Genomic DNA, 14,285 nt, shown 5'->3' with positions numbered 1-14,285 from the left:
TTTACTTACTGGAAATCTCTAAGAACCAGCAAAACTAAGACGTATGGAGGACAATGTTTCTTCTACTACATGCACTGTATTATGCCCCAAAATGCCCATCTAAAGCTGCATGGGACATGGGGGCGACTAAGTCACAGAGATATGCCTTGGTTATCAGCAAGAAAAAAAGTAACACCCTCTCAGCAGTGAGATGAAGCAAAAATAAAAGAAAGAGCCAATATAAGTGTTCTTGCAAGGTATATCAACATAATTCTCTAAACCGGAAAAGCAAAGGTCAGTGACTACATTAAGGGTCAAGAGTCAGACCCACAGTCATTAATTCATATAACCAAGTGAATATTAAGAAAAGCTTCTCAAGTCCTCCATAGATACAAACCTTTGTCCCCTTTTTCAGGCAAAGAGGTGGCCACTGAACTAGAAAAAATACCCCTAATCTTTACTGCAGCCTAGAGGCTTTGCATCTGATATAACTTTGAGAGTAAAGATTACCCCAACCACAAATACTGAGCTCTTTAGAGAGCTCCTTGAAAAGAGAAAAACAGACAAATTAACCTCCAGGAGAAACACTTTCCCTCTCTCTGAAGAAGCAGCCAGTATCATCATGATTTCAAGTTCTTACTTAGATAGAGTCTGGTATCAGAAAGAAAAAGGACCAAGGCCAAATCTCCAAACTGTGGTAACTATGAATCTAACCAAAAGGAACTGTTAGGTACCTTTGAGATTGATTGAAGAGGAGAAGCTGCTCTGATTGAAAGAAGAGAGGAAAAAAAGAGGATCTCCATCCTAGACTGTTGTTACTTTACAACCCAAGATCCATCATTAATTTAGTTCACTTGTTTACTTCGGGAGGAAATGCACTGAGCAAACTAGAGACACTCAAACTGTTCCTGCTGAAAGGGACTGTTGCATAAGTGGGAAAAGAGGAAAAGTTTGAGAAAAAAATATCTTCTAAACTGAAAATAAGGAATTTGAGGCCAAATCCTCAGCTGTTGTAAAATTGTGTCGGTCCATTGAGTTTAATGGACTATACCAATTTACATCAACTGGCCATTGCAGCAAACAATTCAGTGAAATTCAGCTGAGACTGGGAGAAAGAAGGCATCAAATGGAGACTTTCCAGAGACTGCTTATGAGCTGTTCCTTTAGTGGTGGTAGATGAGGGTATGGGAAACCTCTCTTGGGTAGTGAAAAACCAGAAAAAGAAAACAGGACTTGTTTGTGTTTTTAAGACATCTATCACAGGTAGTCTCTCTTACTGCTGAACTCCTGATGGCCAATCACATTCAAAGGCACAAGAGAGGACAGAAATGACAGCATACACACCTTGAAGCTGCCAGAGTCAACACAGTACAATTGTACACATGTTACACTGATGGCTTCTCTTGCTCATCTGCCCACTTTCCAAAGCCTCACTGTATTAGCCTATATTGCTAAAGAGGAACTCCTTGACTTGCTGTGTGAATTCATATAAGCTGCTGCACACCAAAGAGAAGCCACAAAAATAACAGATAACGTTTGCCATCTCTTCAACTAAGAGTAAGGCAAAGGGGCTGAACATTTACAGTGGAAAGGTAACAGACCATAGGACCCAAATATCTGGCCCTGTAACTGGCTCCCACCAGCCTGATTGATATAAGGGAGGGCACTGATCAGCCTCCTTTGATGGCAACTAAGTCACAAAAATAATTTTATTTATTTATTACATTTAAGAAGCGCCACTTTTCTCTAGAGTCCACAGCTACAATTTGAAAATATTTCGAGGGCTGGACTCTGAAACAAGCTTCTCAGTTGCTTTTAGTAATAAGATAATTATCGGTAACTATATACGGAATTACAATTTAAAAAAAATATCAAATAAAAACAGCTTTCATTTTTCCCAGTGTGTAGAAAACATTCTCTGCCTACAACTCAAATTATCATTCTTTCCTTTGTGCAAAATGAATTGACCCAGAAAACTAAAAGGGTAACAACCCATATTTGCTGGGCTTATTCAGCAGCCAAAAGTTCATGAAAAACACTGTTGTGTATCACATAGCAACCACTTGATGCCTATTATCAAAATACAGTAGTTATTGAAAAAGTAAAATCTTGCATTCTCAAATATAAAGCAGGGCTGTAATATGTGTTTAGTTTTGTTGGGATATATTCAAGCCTTGCCATTTTCTTCCTTTCCACAGCTTTGGCATACTTGGTCAGCTATGTACTTTTCAGTTATGCATGGGCGGGGGCAGGGACTCCTGCAGTGTTTTGCAGAGAGGATACTGTTGATTGAGACCAGGGTTTGAGATCACTGTTAAGAGAGAAATTATATGTGCTCTATTTTTGCACAAGTATATTCAGTTTTTTTAAAAATGTCATATACAAGAGTTTGGGGAAGAGAGAAAAGGAAAGGGTGATGATTATTGATTCAGCACTACACCTGTGGATTGTTGGCTACCCCCAAAGAAAACCACCACCAAATCCCCAGCAAGTAGTCTATAGGTGGACAGATGTCAAATTCGCAGTTTTGAATTTGTTTTTCTTACCAGCTCTAGTTCTGAGTCAGGATTGTGCGGCAATCTCTTAGCAGAATTTCATATCAGAAAAACAGTAAACTTAGGCAGAATAGAGAGAATGCCGTTTCTCCTAATTCTGTATTTTTATTTTTGCCAAAAAAATAAGCTTTTATATGGGAAGAAATAGAAAGTGTATTGTGGAAACAGTACAATATTAGAAATCTGGGTTAAAAACTGGAGGAATGTTTTTATTCTAAAATATTTTTAAAGGAACAGCAAGTTGTAGTAGCTTCTAGGGGAACTTGAGCTGTAGGGCAGGCTCCAACCATCACAGGAGTCAACAGAAAGATGCATTGTCTTCAACAAAAGTTAGCTCAGACCTCTACTTAAAATACAAGGCCAAGGCCAAAATGGATCTCCTTTAGCAACAGGAGGGGGAGATGAAGGGGAAGATGAGGAGGGCATAAAACTACCCCAGCGGTAGGCATCACATGCTATCTTCAAGGAGGTAATTTAAAAATCTCTAGAGTATAGTATTTTTTAACAATAGTTGACTAGCTTAGCTTCACTCTGCTATTCTTAGGTAAGGCTGTACGCATGCAGGTGTGCAACATTTCCCTTTGTTCTATCATACAGTATTAAGCTTGTTCAGATTATCTGCTTATCTAAAAGAGTGGTTAAAATTAATATGAGTGGTGGATATATGAGATCACCAGCAGCGTACAGTAAGTGGCTAAGAAAGCTAAAAAGGAAAAAAATCAGAATGCATGTTATTTCTGAGGTACCTTACCTTGAGCCTAGCTGATGCAGATAAGAGCATGTTTGCTGTTTCCATGATCTATCAAAAGAAAGTGAGTGCTAGGCAGTTAACCCCAACTTAATGTGTAAAGTAGCTAAGATGCAGGAAGATGTGAGGGTGCATTAGGTAGCTAAAAATGAAGAGGTGGTTTTGATGTGATTGAAGATGGGTATGGCTGAATGTTTCCAAGATAAGATGGGGAACAAGGACAGAGTGAAGATGTAGCCTGCAATGCTGTATGTGCTTCTGCTCCTCTCTATGAAAGCCCTGGGGGAAAGAAAAGACCACTTTCCCCACTCTGCTTCGTTATAGCACCCAAAGGCTACGTACCTTCACCTATCCTCCCTTTTTACCTTCTTATGCACTGATATTGGAAAAAGTATACTATACTTGTACGCACACTTGCACAGAATATTTGCATTGTCAGATGATAGATGGGTATATGAAATACACAGGAATTTCCTATATACAGGAAATATGTGGGTTAGTCATTGGTAGATGATCTTACCATGACTGGATGAGGTAACTATGGTAAATATAAATGATTAATGAATAACCATTGTTTCAGTAGAACAGTCATGTCTAATTTACCAGCAAGATATTTGCATAATTGATAAAACAAAAAACAAACCATTAAATTTCGGTGAACAGTAAATTCATGAAAATGTTCCACTCTAACGAGAATTTGTGTACAGAGCAATAAAGCGGCATTTTCTGCCCAATTCCATCCCTTTCTGAAATTGTACACTTCTTTAGAGAGAGGGGTTCCAATGGTAATTCATGATCTACAAAAAAAGGTTCAGATTATCAGAAGAGCAATACCTACAATACTTTTATGCAAATTACTAGAAACAGATGAACCAAAGAATCAGTTGGAACAAGGGCTCAAAAGTCAAATCAAGCCTTACTTTGAGGCTTGAAAAAGTAAAAACGATTAATTTTACACTTCTAAAGCAAACCACTTTCACATTGTCATCTACAGATCTCAAAGCACTTCACAAACATCAATTAAATTGCAGGACACTTATGAGGCTGATAAGTGGTATTATCTCCATCTTATAGATGGGGGGAAATGTATGTTGCATGCTCAAAGTCACACAGTGATTTAGTGGCAGTTCTGGGAGTAAAACCCAAGAGCTCAAACTCCCAGTCTAAGTATTGACCTACTGGACTCCTGTGAGATAAACACTGATAAAATTAGATAAATATAGTCTTAGAAAGACAAAAAGTATTTTTTGTTTTTTCTTTCAAGGAGTAGGCCACAGTACGTTTCACATTTTGAGATCACCTCTTTTTGTTTAGCCTACCAAAATTTGCCTGTTGAAGAATCAGTATTTAGACTTAAAGCAGGATCTGGTTTATGCCTTAGGCTTTGGAACTGGGATCTGAGGTAAGTTAGGACTATGGATTTGGCTCCAGATTCATTATGCAAATATTTCACAATGATTTCAGTTACATCAGAATGTGATACAGAGAAAAAAAATTCTTCTCGACATGGATCTTACCTTGAACTACGATGGCAGGTCAAGCTTGTATCCAGGATTTGAATCCAAAACCTTAACTCCACTGAAATACAAAGGGGCTCAATTCAAGGTTTCACTCTTGGTCCATCTCTATTTCTGTGTAGACAACAGTTCTAAGTAAAGTGATAGGGCTAGATTGTGTGGTCCAGTCAAGCTGCACTCAGTGCAAGAACAGAGAATGGGCAAAAGTGGCTTTAGGTTACTTTTGCAGCCCTTGATCCTTAGCCAGTGCAGTGATGGGCTGGTCCCCTGGTGCAGATTAGAACAGCCTAAAGGCTGCTGTACACTGCACCAACTACCAATAGGATTGCTAGAGTGCAGAAAAGTCCTAGCTACCCACCCCTCGGTCTACCAGACATAATCCCCTATGCCATGAGGAGAGTGGCACGGGAGCCCCTAGTGTAGCTCTACATGATCCCAGGATTCCCCTGTTCAGGAAGAATAAGCCTTCACTGGCTGGAGCTGTTGAGGCTTCTTTTCAAAGGAAGACTGGCAGAAAGCTGCCTTAATGGTGCATTTGTCCCACAGACTGCCCCATGGACTTTTCATAGAGCCTCCTGCTGGAACAAATGCTGGGATGTTTAATGGAAGGAACAAGAATATTTTCAGAGAAACAACTGACGAAGATTTGAAAATGCTTTAGGTCATGGACTATCTAGTGCAAAATCTATCAAGACTATTGAGGGAAGTTCAAGGAGGACGGGGGAGAAATATTCTATTTAAAATTCAATTCTTTGTTGGAAAAAGAAAACTAAGACATACCCTAGAACTTGACACTATGACTACTACGACTTCAGGATTCATGAGTAATTAAGCAATGCTCATGTAACCTGACTGTTCTAACCCAGTGAAAAAATGACAACTTTAAGGTAGCACCATTCAGTGGCCAAGCCAGTACAATTTTGTTTGAGCTTCAAGTCGATTTCTGCTAGTCAACTAATTTTTGGCTGGCCTCTAAGGCAGGTTTCATTGTATATTAAACATTTACTTCATTATTTAAAATGGGGAAGCACTTTTTTCATCTTGTTTGAAACCCTTGAAATACAAAGATAAACAAAGGTTTCATGCTTTTTCTTTTTTCTGACTTGCTATTATATCACCAAGAATCAGTTTTATAGAGCAGATGAGAATGTCTTCTATTTAAATGATCAAGATACAAAATTGCATCCAATGTGGCAGAGAATAACATGATTACAAATACTGCAAGTAATATTATTATGTGACATATAACAATCACGGTCTAATTTTTTTTACTTAAAATAAGTGTAAAGATTCACACAGTTTATATGTTTGTATTGAAAATATTTTTCCTCGTTTAAGATGATTGCACATTTCAAATCATATACAGCTTACTTTTTAGCCTAAATCAAATAAGGAATCCATACAGAGCTGCACAAGTATTTGGGGTGTTTTTAGCCACTGTTGCTATTGACAAGATTAAAATATTTTTCTCATTCATTCTTTATATTGATGTGATGAAACAATGTGAAAGCGTATGCATTTAACACCATGTCACAAAGCAGAGCTAAAATGTGGATGTACTGTTCCTCTGAGATTTAACTGAAATTGGTTAAGTATATGTCACCCTGTCTACAATAATGATATCTCTGGGTGATGAAGATTTAAGATGCTTTGTAAAGATGGCATGTTATCCAAACTCTTAAACCACACTGATTATGAGGGGTTTTAAATAGGTGTCTCGAGATTATCTCCTATATGAGAAAGAGCATTATGACCTAGGAACCTTGTAGCCAGTGTACAGGGATCACGTGTTCAGAGGAAGTAACACCAGAAAATCATTTTGATTCGACACCCTGCATGGAGAAAATATTTAGCTCAAAACCAGCTGGGGGGCAGCCACAAGCTACCCAGAGTTTAGAGGCAGGTCCCAGTGTAACTTCAAGCCACTCCACCCAACAACCCAGCAACATTTGTTGCCATTTGACTTTGCCCTCTACTTAGACGGTTTCTTGGCCTGAGAGTGCACAGTCCCCATCTGAGAGGTGGAGGCGGGGATCATGCAACAGAACATAAGAACGGCCACACTGGGTCAGACCAAGGCTCCATCTAGCCCAGCATCCTATCTTCCGACAGTGGCCAATGCCAGGTGCCCTAGAGGGAACGAACAGAACAGGTAATCATCAAGTGATCCATCCCCTGTTGACCATTCCCAGCTTCTGCTGAACAGAAACACCTGATTTTGGAGTCAAAATGCATGGATGCATAATGGCTGAATCCAAAACCAGATACAGCATTGCATGATGCCAACTGCCAGCTCACAGGGAGTAATCTGCAGAGTAACTCTTTGCTCTCACTTTCTTTTTTGACAGATTCTTTGCCTCTTAGCAAAGTCATGGTAGCAAAATTGATATTGTTGGGTGGAAAGGCAGGCAGTTACATTGGAACCTGCCTCCCATAGTGTGTGGGGCAGTGCGAGGAGAGCTAGGTTAGTGGTTTGGGGTGAGAGTGAGGAGAAAGAAAAATAACATTTCAGACCAAATGCTTATTCTTACGAACTCTGATCTCACCTATTATAAAATCCAGGGAAATATCCAGAAGGTGGTGAATGTTTAAAATGCACCCTTTAACAAAGCAACACAATGTAACTGGTATCTTTCTTTACATGTCAAACAGTTTGCCTAACAAATCATAATAATGCAGAATGATATAAAATTCACCCATCAAGCCCAAACACATGCACAAAGATTACCATGGCAAAGAATTGTGAATTTCATTAAATATGTTAAAGGGGGAAAAAAATCAGCTTTGAAAAATAGTAATCCTGTCTTTCAACAAAAATATTATAGGAAGCTATGAATTTGGTAGATCTGAATAGGATGTTGGTACATGTTTTACTAAGGTAATATAATGGCACACTATTATTAGATCACATTAATCATTACTGTGCCAAAGGCACTGACAGCACCACTGAAAAGGATTGAAAGGGCTGGTAATGGATATAAATTACCCATTGTGTGATAAAAGGATTTTTACTAAGAAGGTAAGAATAAAACAGCAAATTTCTAATATAACTGTTGTGTAAAAACCAAAATAAAAGTAATCCACAGTCAGTAATATCCACAAAATCAGAAAGTAAGCACTTTGAAACAAGATAAAGTCACAATAAAAATTGTGTACAATGTAAAATTAATTTCTTGGTGCATAATATTGCTATCAATTTAAATGGTTTATGTGATGACCTCTCAGGAATATGGTGAAGAGAAAGATAGGTTTAGCTAATTAGAACTGAATATGAGTTTATGTAAATATATTTAACTTCCTCAGCAGTATCAGAGGTTACAATGAACCCCAAAATTACAAGATGTGTTATAGTATTTAATTTTCCCTTCTGTTCTCTGTAAGTTAAAAATTGCAACAAATAAATCGGTTAGTCTCTAAGGTGCCACAAGTACTCCTTTTCTTTTTGCGAATACAGACTAACACGGCTGTTACTCTGAAACCAACAAATAACTGAACTCTGAAATGGTTTTATTTAGATTCCAAATGACAAAGCCATTAGAAAACAAGGCAAGCCTTTGCTGAGCTATTTAGCTATTTGACTGGTACCGTTTTTGTCATCAAAGGTCCAATCCTAAGCCACTCTCACTCAGGCAAGAATCTTATGGACATCAATAGAAGTCAGTGTAAATCCAAAGTAGCTCCCCTGAAGTCAGTGGAGTTACTCCAGATTTAAATCAGTGTAATTTTGTCTGAGTTACTCATGTAGGACAAGACACATTCATCACATTTAAAAAACTGTGGACCAGATCCTCACATTGGTGTAGTTTTATTGGGGTTTTTTTTCTTTTATAGATGCAGACACCAATCCTGGAAATACTTAAGTATGTGCTTAACTTTACTCAGATAAGTAGTTCCATTAACTTCAATGGGACAATTCATACCCCTAACATTACTCACCTGCATGTGAGTGTGCAAGGTCAAAAGCTTAGATGGGCCTGAATCTCCTCTCACCAGTTATAAATCAGTGTAACTCCACTGAAGTACATAGAGTTAGTGCTGATTTACACGTGTAAAATTGAGAGGAGATTCAGGCACCATGATTTTAATGTAAAAGTAACACAATAGGAATTGGACTGGAAGCCATCAGAATTTTAGATTTAAGAATCAGTTAATAATTATAGATTTAGTTATAGGATACTTCCTAGAATAAGTTACAGGTTACAAAGCCAAGACTTTTCTTCCAAATTTAGATCCTGGGGCCCGATTCTGATTTCACACTGGTTTTTACCCCATTGTGAACCCAAAGGGTTAATAGCAGTTACTTTTGAACTGCACTGATACAGCTGACAGGAAAATCAGGTCTATAACCTATTATGGAAAAAAAACCATTGATTTAAGTAGGTGTTGTTCGCATAGTAATACAGAACAAAAAAGTGCCCTTAATAATATGCATGAGAGATCTTCAATAGAACTTGTTCAAAAACAAAATAAGTGATAAAATGAATACAACAAACTCTAATCATGAGTTTCATGGATTTTTTTAAATCAACAATCTGCTGATAAAGTATTAAACGATGATTTATTTCTAATACAATTTTACATATCTGCTGTGTAAGATGAGCATTCGTGATTTTACAAAGCAGATTTTTACTTGAAAAATCTATTCATAATCAATCTACTATAGGCAGTTTTTCCCTGAAAGAATAAATGAAAATGTTTTGGTGGAGAGATAAGAAGACGCACAAGTTTGCTAGAAAAACCAGACTGTAACCATGTTCATAAACAGAGAAAAAAGTTAGGCAATAATATAATGAATGATCCTTACCAGTTAACTCTTGAACCAACGAATCTTTCTCTTGGCTGAGAGAAATTCCTAGTGACGTGGGATAGGTACTGAAGGTCAGGAACTGTAAAAACAAGAGATGTGAGAAATTTAAAATATCAAAACCCTATGTTTAAACAAGTCTTTTAAACTAAAACTTTACAATGCCACCCCCAAGTAGTTCTAATGTAACAACGTATAGAGAATACTTAGGATGGGAGTATTAACAAGATTAACACTTTTTTTTTAAGGGCTCAATAATGCAAGCGTTTGGTGGTCATTTATTATTGGGAACGGAAAAGTGCTTTCAGCTCTGGATTGTTCTGACAGGGAAAACCTCTCTTCAAGACAATGCAGAGGAACAGAATAAAATCCTTCTGATCCTATCCCCTAGACAGTGCAGCAAGAGAGGACAAAACAGGATAAAACAAAAGTTGCATAGCAGACATACTCGAGAAACCCAGTTATTCTCTTTGACATTGATACTCTAATCTCTCAAACCAAGTCAGAGAGAACAACTACTAATTGTATTTCTACTTTTTTAATTCCATTTTAAAACAGAAATAAGTCCTTTGTAGATGATCTCATCTAATAAACCCCACTTAAAAGAGATAAGAGCCAGAAGTAAAAGCCAAGATACAATACTTCCAAGGTATTTATTTGTCTGTAGCGAATTTAGGGACATTACATTAGTAACAAAGTAAAAACAAAAACAAAGGAAGCTCTTATAGCAAAATAAAGTTCACAATATTAAAGCTATAATCTACAGAAAGCTGAGAAGTCTACGTATGTTTATGCCCATGCATGCCTGACAGATGAAATTAAAGGTCATTCTCAAACAATACACTCTTCTATCTAAACGAACTTAAGTAGTTTATACATCAGGCTACAGGCTCTCAAAACCCAGTACAGTCATCACAGCGCTAGGGCCCCATCTTGCAAAGTCTTGTTACCAAGCACAGCTCTTACTTCTCTGAGGAGTCCCATTGTCTACGCCTGGTATTCAGTGTTTGCAGAATCATGTCCTTAAATTCTGAGAGAAAAAATTAATTTCTTTTACTTCATTTTACTACAGTTGGGCTAAATCTTTCAACAGTTAAATGAGAAAGGGTTGCAGTGCTCTGCCCTTTGTTCCCTTGAAGGGTAAATAATAATTGTGCTTATTTATATTGAAGGTCCAGGATACAACAATTTTACACCTCATAAATTCTGATTTTATTTTCTTTAATAAAATAGCCTTGTAACCGCACACTAAAGATTGGGGATCCAACTTTCTCACTGACTTACACCTTCTGCAGTAATTTAAACCCCATCTGTGGCCTGGACAAATAGCCTCTTGCCCCATTTATATACATTCCAAAATGCTGCTGCAAGGTCATTCCCAGCTCATCAATTTGGTCACATCACCAGCTCCCCTTCTCCACTGCATCAAACACAAACTATTTGTTTTCACTTTTAAGGCCCTTACGGGTCTAACCCTGCCCTACCTATCATCTCTTATAAAGTACTGAGCCATCAACCTGTGCCATTGTTCTGTAAATGATGCCAGTCTTGAGTGCCCATTTAAAAAGTTTTCCAGTAAGCACCTTTGTGGCTCTGCCATCCTGCCCCTCTTGAATTGGAGGAACTCCCCAAAAAAATCTGCAAAGCCACCTCATTATTCTCCTTAAATCATGCCTTAAGGCTTGCTTCTGCCATGATGCCTATAAAGAAAATCAAAAGTAGCTAGACAGCTGATTTGAGGTGACCCCTGTTTTTTCATGTTTATTGGTATTATTTCATTGTTTCCTTGTGATCCCCGAGCTGTTTGTTTTATTCATCAGTTGTCTATAGTCTTATACTTAGATTGTGAGGTGGCAGGGACAGTCCCCTTGTTTATGCTTGTGCAGTGCCAAGCACAATGGGGCCCTGCTCTATAGGTGCGACTGCAATACAAATAAATAATAATGCATGGTGCATGCAAAGAAGGTGCAAACCATTCTCATTCTGATGTCCCATTTTTTGCAAGCATAAATGGCTATACCTGGTGCAAAGCAGTGGAAAACCAGGCCCATAGTCTACAGTACTGGCAGTAGAGTATTTTAACCTTTCATAAATAATTTGGGTTTTCAAAGCCTGGTCAGTCAGATTTTGTCCTTCCTTAAATCCAAAATCAGGATCAGTTTGGATCCAGGTCACATTTATACATACCCCCACCCCCTTTCAGAATTCATATAAGTAATTCTGGTGTATTGACCCTTCTCTTTCTCTAGTTATCCAAAAACAGAGCATGAGCAAACTCCTGGACAGCTGTATCTATTAAAGCGGTTATCATATAATATTTCCAATTGTACAGTGTCTAGAAAGAGTTGACAGCTTATTTGGCATTTATTGATTTATTTTGTTGATGTCTTAAAATTCAGATATACCTTTTTAGTGTTTATTCGTAACTCATTCAAAGTAAGAATGCTGAGAACTAGAAACAATGATAATAAGCTGTTGCTTTAGAAAAGATATTATCTCACTAAACGGGTTCTTAGCGCTCCTTTGCCAACATAGTGGACTACATTTTTGCTATGCTATTACAAAGCTATCTGTGTTAAAAAAAATTCAGATTTTACAAACACGCTCATGACTTGCAAAATTCTAAGAATGATTCTCAAGGGGCTTTCACTAAGATGCTTTATAAATTCTGATGACAGACAGAACACAGTAAGGCTTCATCTCTTAAAGTCCTGTACTGATTTGTCTGGAGTCTTCATGTCATTGATCAGCATGTCAATGTCTCCTGCAATCTGCTTTCCAGTTCATGGCTGCGAGTGAACCCCTCAGGTTAAAAACCTTAAATGATTTAAGATCTGTGATACATAACCTCATGGACAAATTGGGAAAATCTGTAGCTTTGCACATTTAGCTGTAGTAGAAATTATTTAAAACCTTATAAAAAGATATTTTACTTACCTGTGCTAATATTATTCTAACATATTTGACATTGTGTAAAGCAGATATTTTAAACGGGTAAGCTGCAAGCATGAAAACAAATTAAGATCGTTCCATTTATATCATATTGGGCCAAAATGTGCATTGCGTACCCCTGCAGACCAATTTATCAAACAATTGATCCTCCAGGAGCAAAATACAAGTGCAGTAGCTTTGGCCTCCCCAGTGAAAGAATCAGTTCCCTCCATGCACATGAGCAGCAATGGAAGTTATTACACACAGCCCTTCCCGGAAAGAAGAATAAACCTGGGATGCCTTCACAAAAAGCCTGATAAAGAGTACAGTGGAGATGTACGAAATGCAATTCTTCACCTAAACATGCACATGTAACTCATCACTGTTAAAAGAAATCTCTCTCTCTCTCTCACACACACACACACACATTAAAGAGAGAAAGGGATGTCTCTTCCCACTGATGAAACGCAGGGAGGAATTTATGCAGGTGATAAGGGTTATGTACAAAAAACTACCACACAAAAATGGGAGAATAGACCCTTAAAGTATAGACTCACTCAGAACCCCTGGGAGCTTTTCCTGAGAGAAGAGAGAGAGCGGATTTCAATCATCAGGGCCTCAGCACCACATCCTAGGCCCATTGAAGTGAATGGAAAACTGCCATTGATTTCAGTGGGACAAGGACTGTCCCCTCTGTAAACAGACCTTTTGAGGAGATGACATGTCACATTTAACTAATTATTCTCACTATCAGTTGTTTCCTGACGGCCTCACAAAAGCTGCTACAGCTGTTAGAAATGCATGGCCAGAAAGACAGACATGTAGGCAGGCAAACAGACTGAACTACACTAGGAGTCCAGCAGCCCTTTAATGGGAAAACTTTCAATTGAGTTCAGCGTGAATTTTGCATACACTGTAATTGCAGGTTAGGAAACACTGAGCCTTAAAGGCCCATTTTAATGTCACTGGGAGTTACATGCACAAATGGAGAAGGAGAACAGGCCCCTAAAGCAGGATGTTGGAATTCATCTCTCTGGTTTTCTATTGTTCTCTAAGAACCAAGAATTTACTCTGAGAACTGGCACCACAGTTCTTGGGCCAGGGCATGATTTCAACTCTTGACACAGCAGGTTACACTGTGAACTGCTGACTTGATCTGCAATGGGGCAGGCCTTCCATTCCACATGCTCTCCTCACTTGTACTTGGGGATTCCCAAAAGCGAACACTGATTTGGGGGTGGGGGGAGGGGGCAGAGAGTTTGTGGTAGGAATAAGTAAACTTCCCATCACTACAACAAATGCCCTTTCTTCCAGGTGAACCTGAATCTTTATTGTGGTGCAAGAAAGTACCCTCATTTCACTAAGATGTAGGCAGCATGCTACAAATTGCCCCTCCCTTATTTCTTTCTGGTGACAGCTTGCATGACATGGCAGAGGGCTCAGCGCAGGAATTACACCATATTTGGCCTGCTTGTGACCTGTGCAAGTTTACAAAACCTTTGCGTAGAATAGTCCACTGTGGCACAATTTTTTCCGATTCCTTGTTCTGACCCTGATTTTCCTGCACAAACATATGAACTGTGGACATTGTTAATCCTGGTTAACATTATATTTTGTGCAGCTTCAGGCTACAGAGCTCATTCTGTGCTTAAATGTGAAAACACCATTAATTAACAAAAAACATTCACAACTAGTCCCATATCTGGGGCTACTCTAGGTCATACAAGTAAACACATATTTCAGCATTGTGC

At 38.3% G+C, this 14,285-nt stretch overlaps 1 protein-coding gene across 14 annotated transcripts in view; it reads right to left on the bottom strand.

The window, feature by feature from the left end:
* The window catches only part of ZNF536 (zinc finger protein 536), a 406,360-nt gene that overhangs the window by 338,286 nt on the left and 53,789 nt on the right, over positions 1 to 14,285 (bottom strand). For 7 of the 14 annotated variants that reach the window (XR_012664576.1, XM_075118397.1, XM_075118399.1 and 4 more), the window contains one exon: positions 9,604 to 9,685. Coding sequence is in view for 5 of the 14 variants with exons in the window: in XM_075118387.1 (XP_074974488.1) it covers positions 9,604 to 9,685 (82 nt within the window). In the remaining 9 variants the exon portion in view is untranslated. Of the gene's footprint in view, positions 1 to 3,925; positions 4,080 to 4,799; positions 4,861 to 9,603; positions 9,686 to 10,569; positions 10,589 to 14,285 lie in introns of those variants that run through there. The other 7 variants (XM_075118389.1, XM_075118391.1, XM_075118394.1 and 4 more) reach the window with 3 other exon arrangements.

The sequence above is a fragment of the Caretta caretta genome, chromosome 12 (assembly GCF_965140235.1).
Source record: "Caretta caretta isolate rCarCar2 chromosome 12, rCarCar1.hap1, whole genome shotgun sequence".
Classification (NCBI taxonomy): Eukaryota; Metazoa; Chordata; order Testudines; family Cheloniidae; genus Caretta; species Caretta caretta.
The sequence above is the reverse complement of the archived record's forward strand: the minus strand, read 5'-3'. Positions and strand labels throughout refer to the sequence as shown.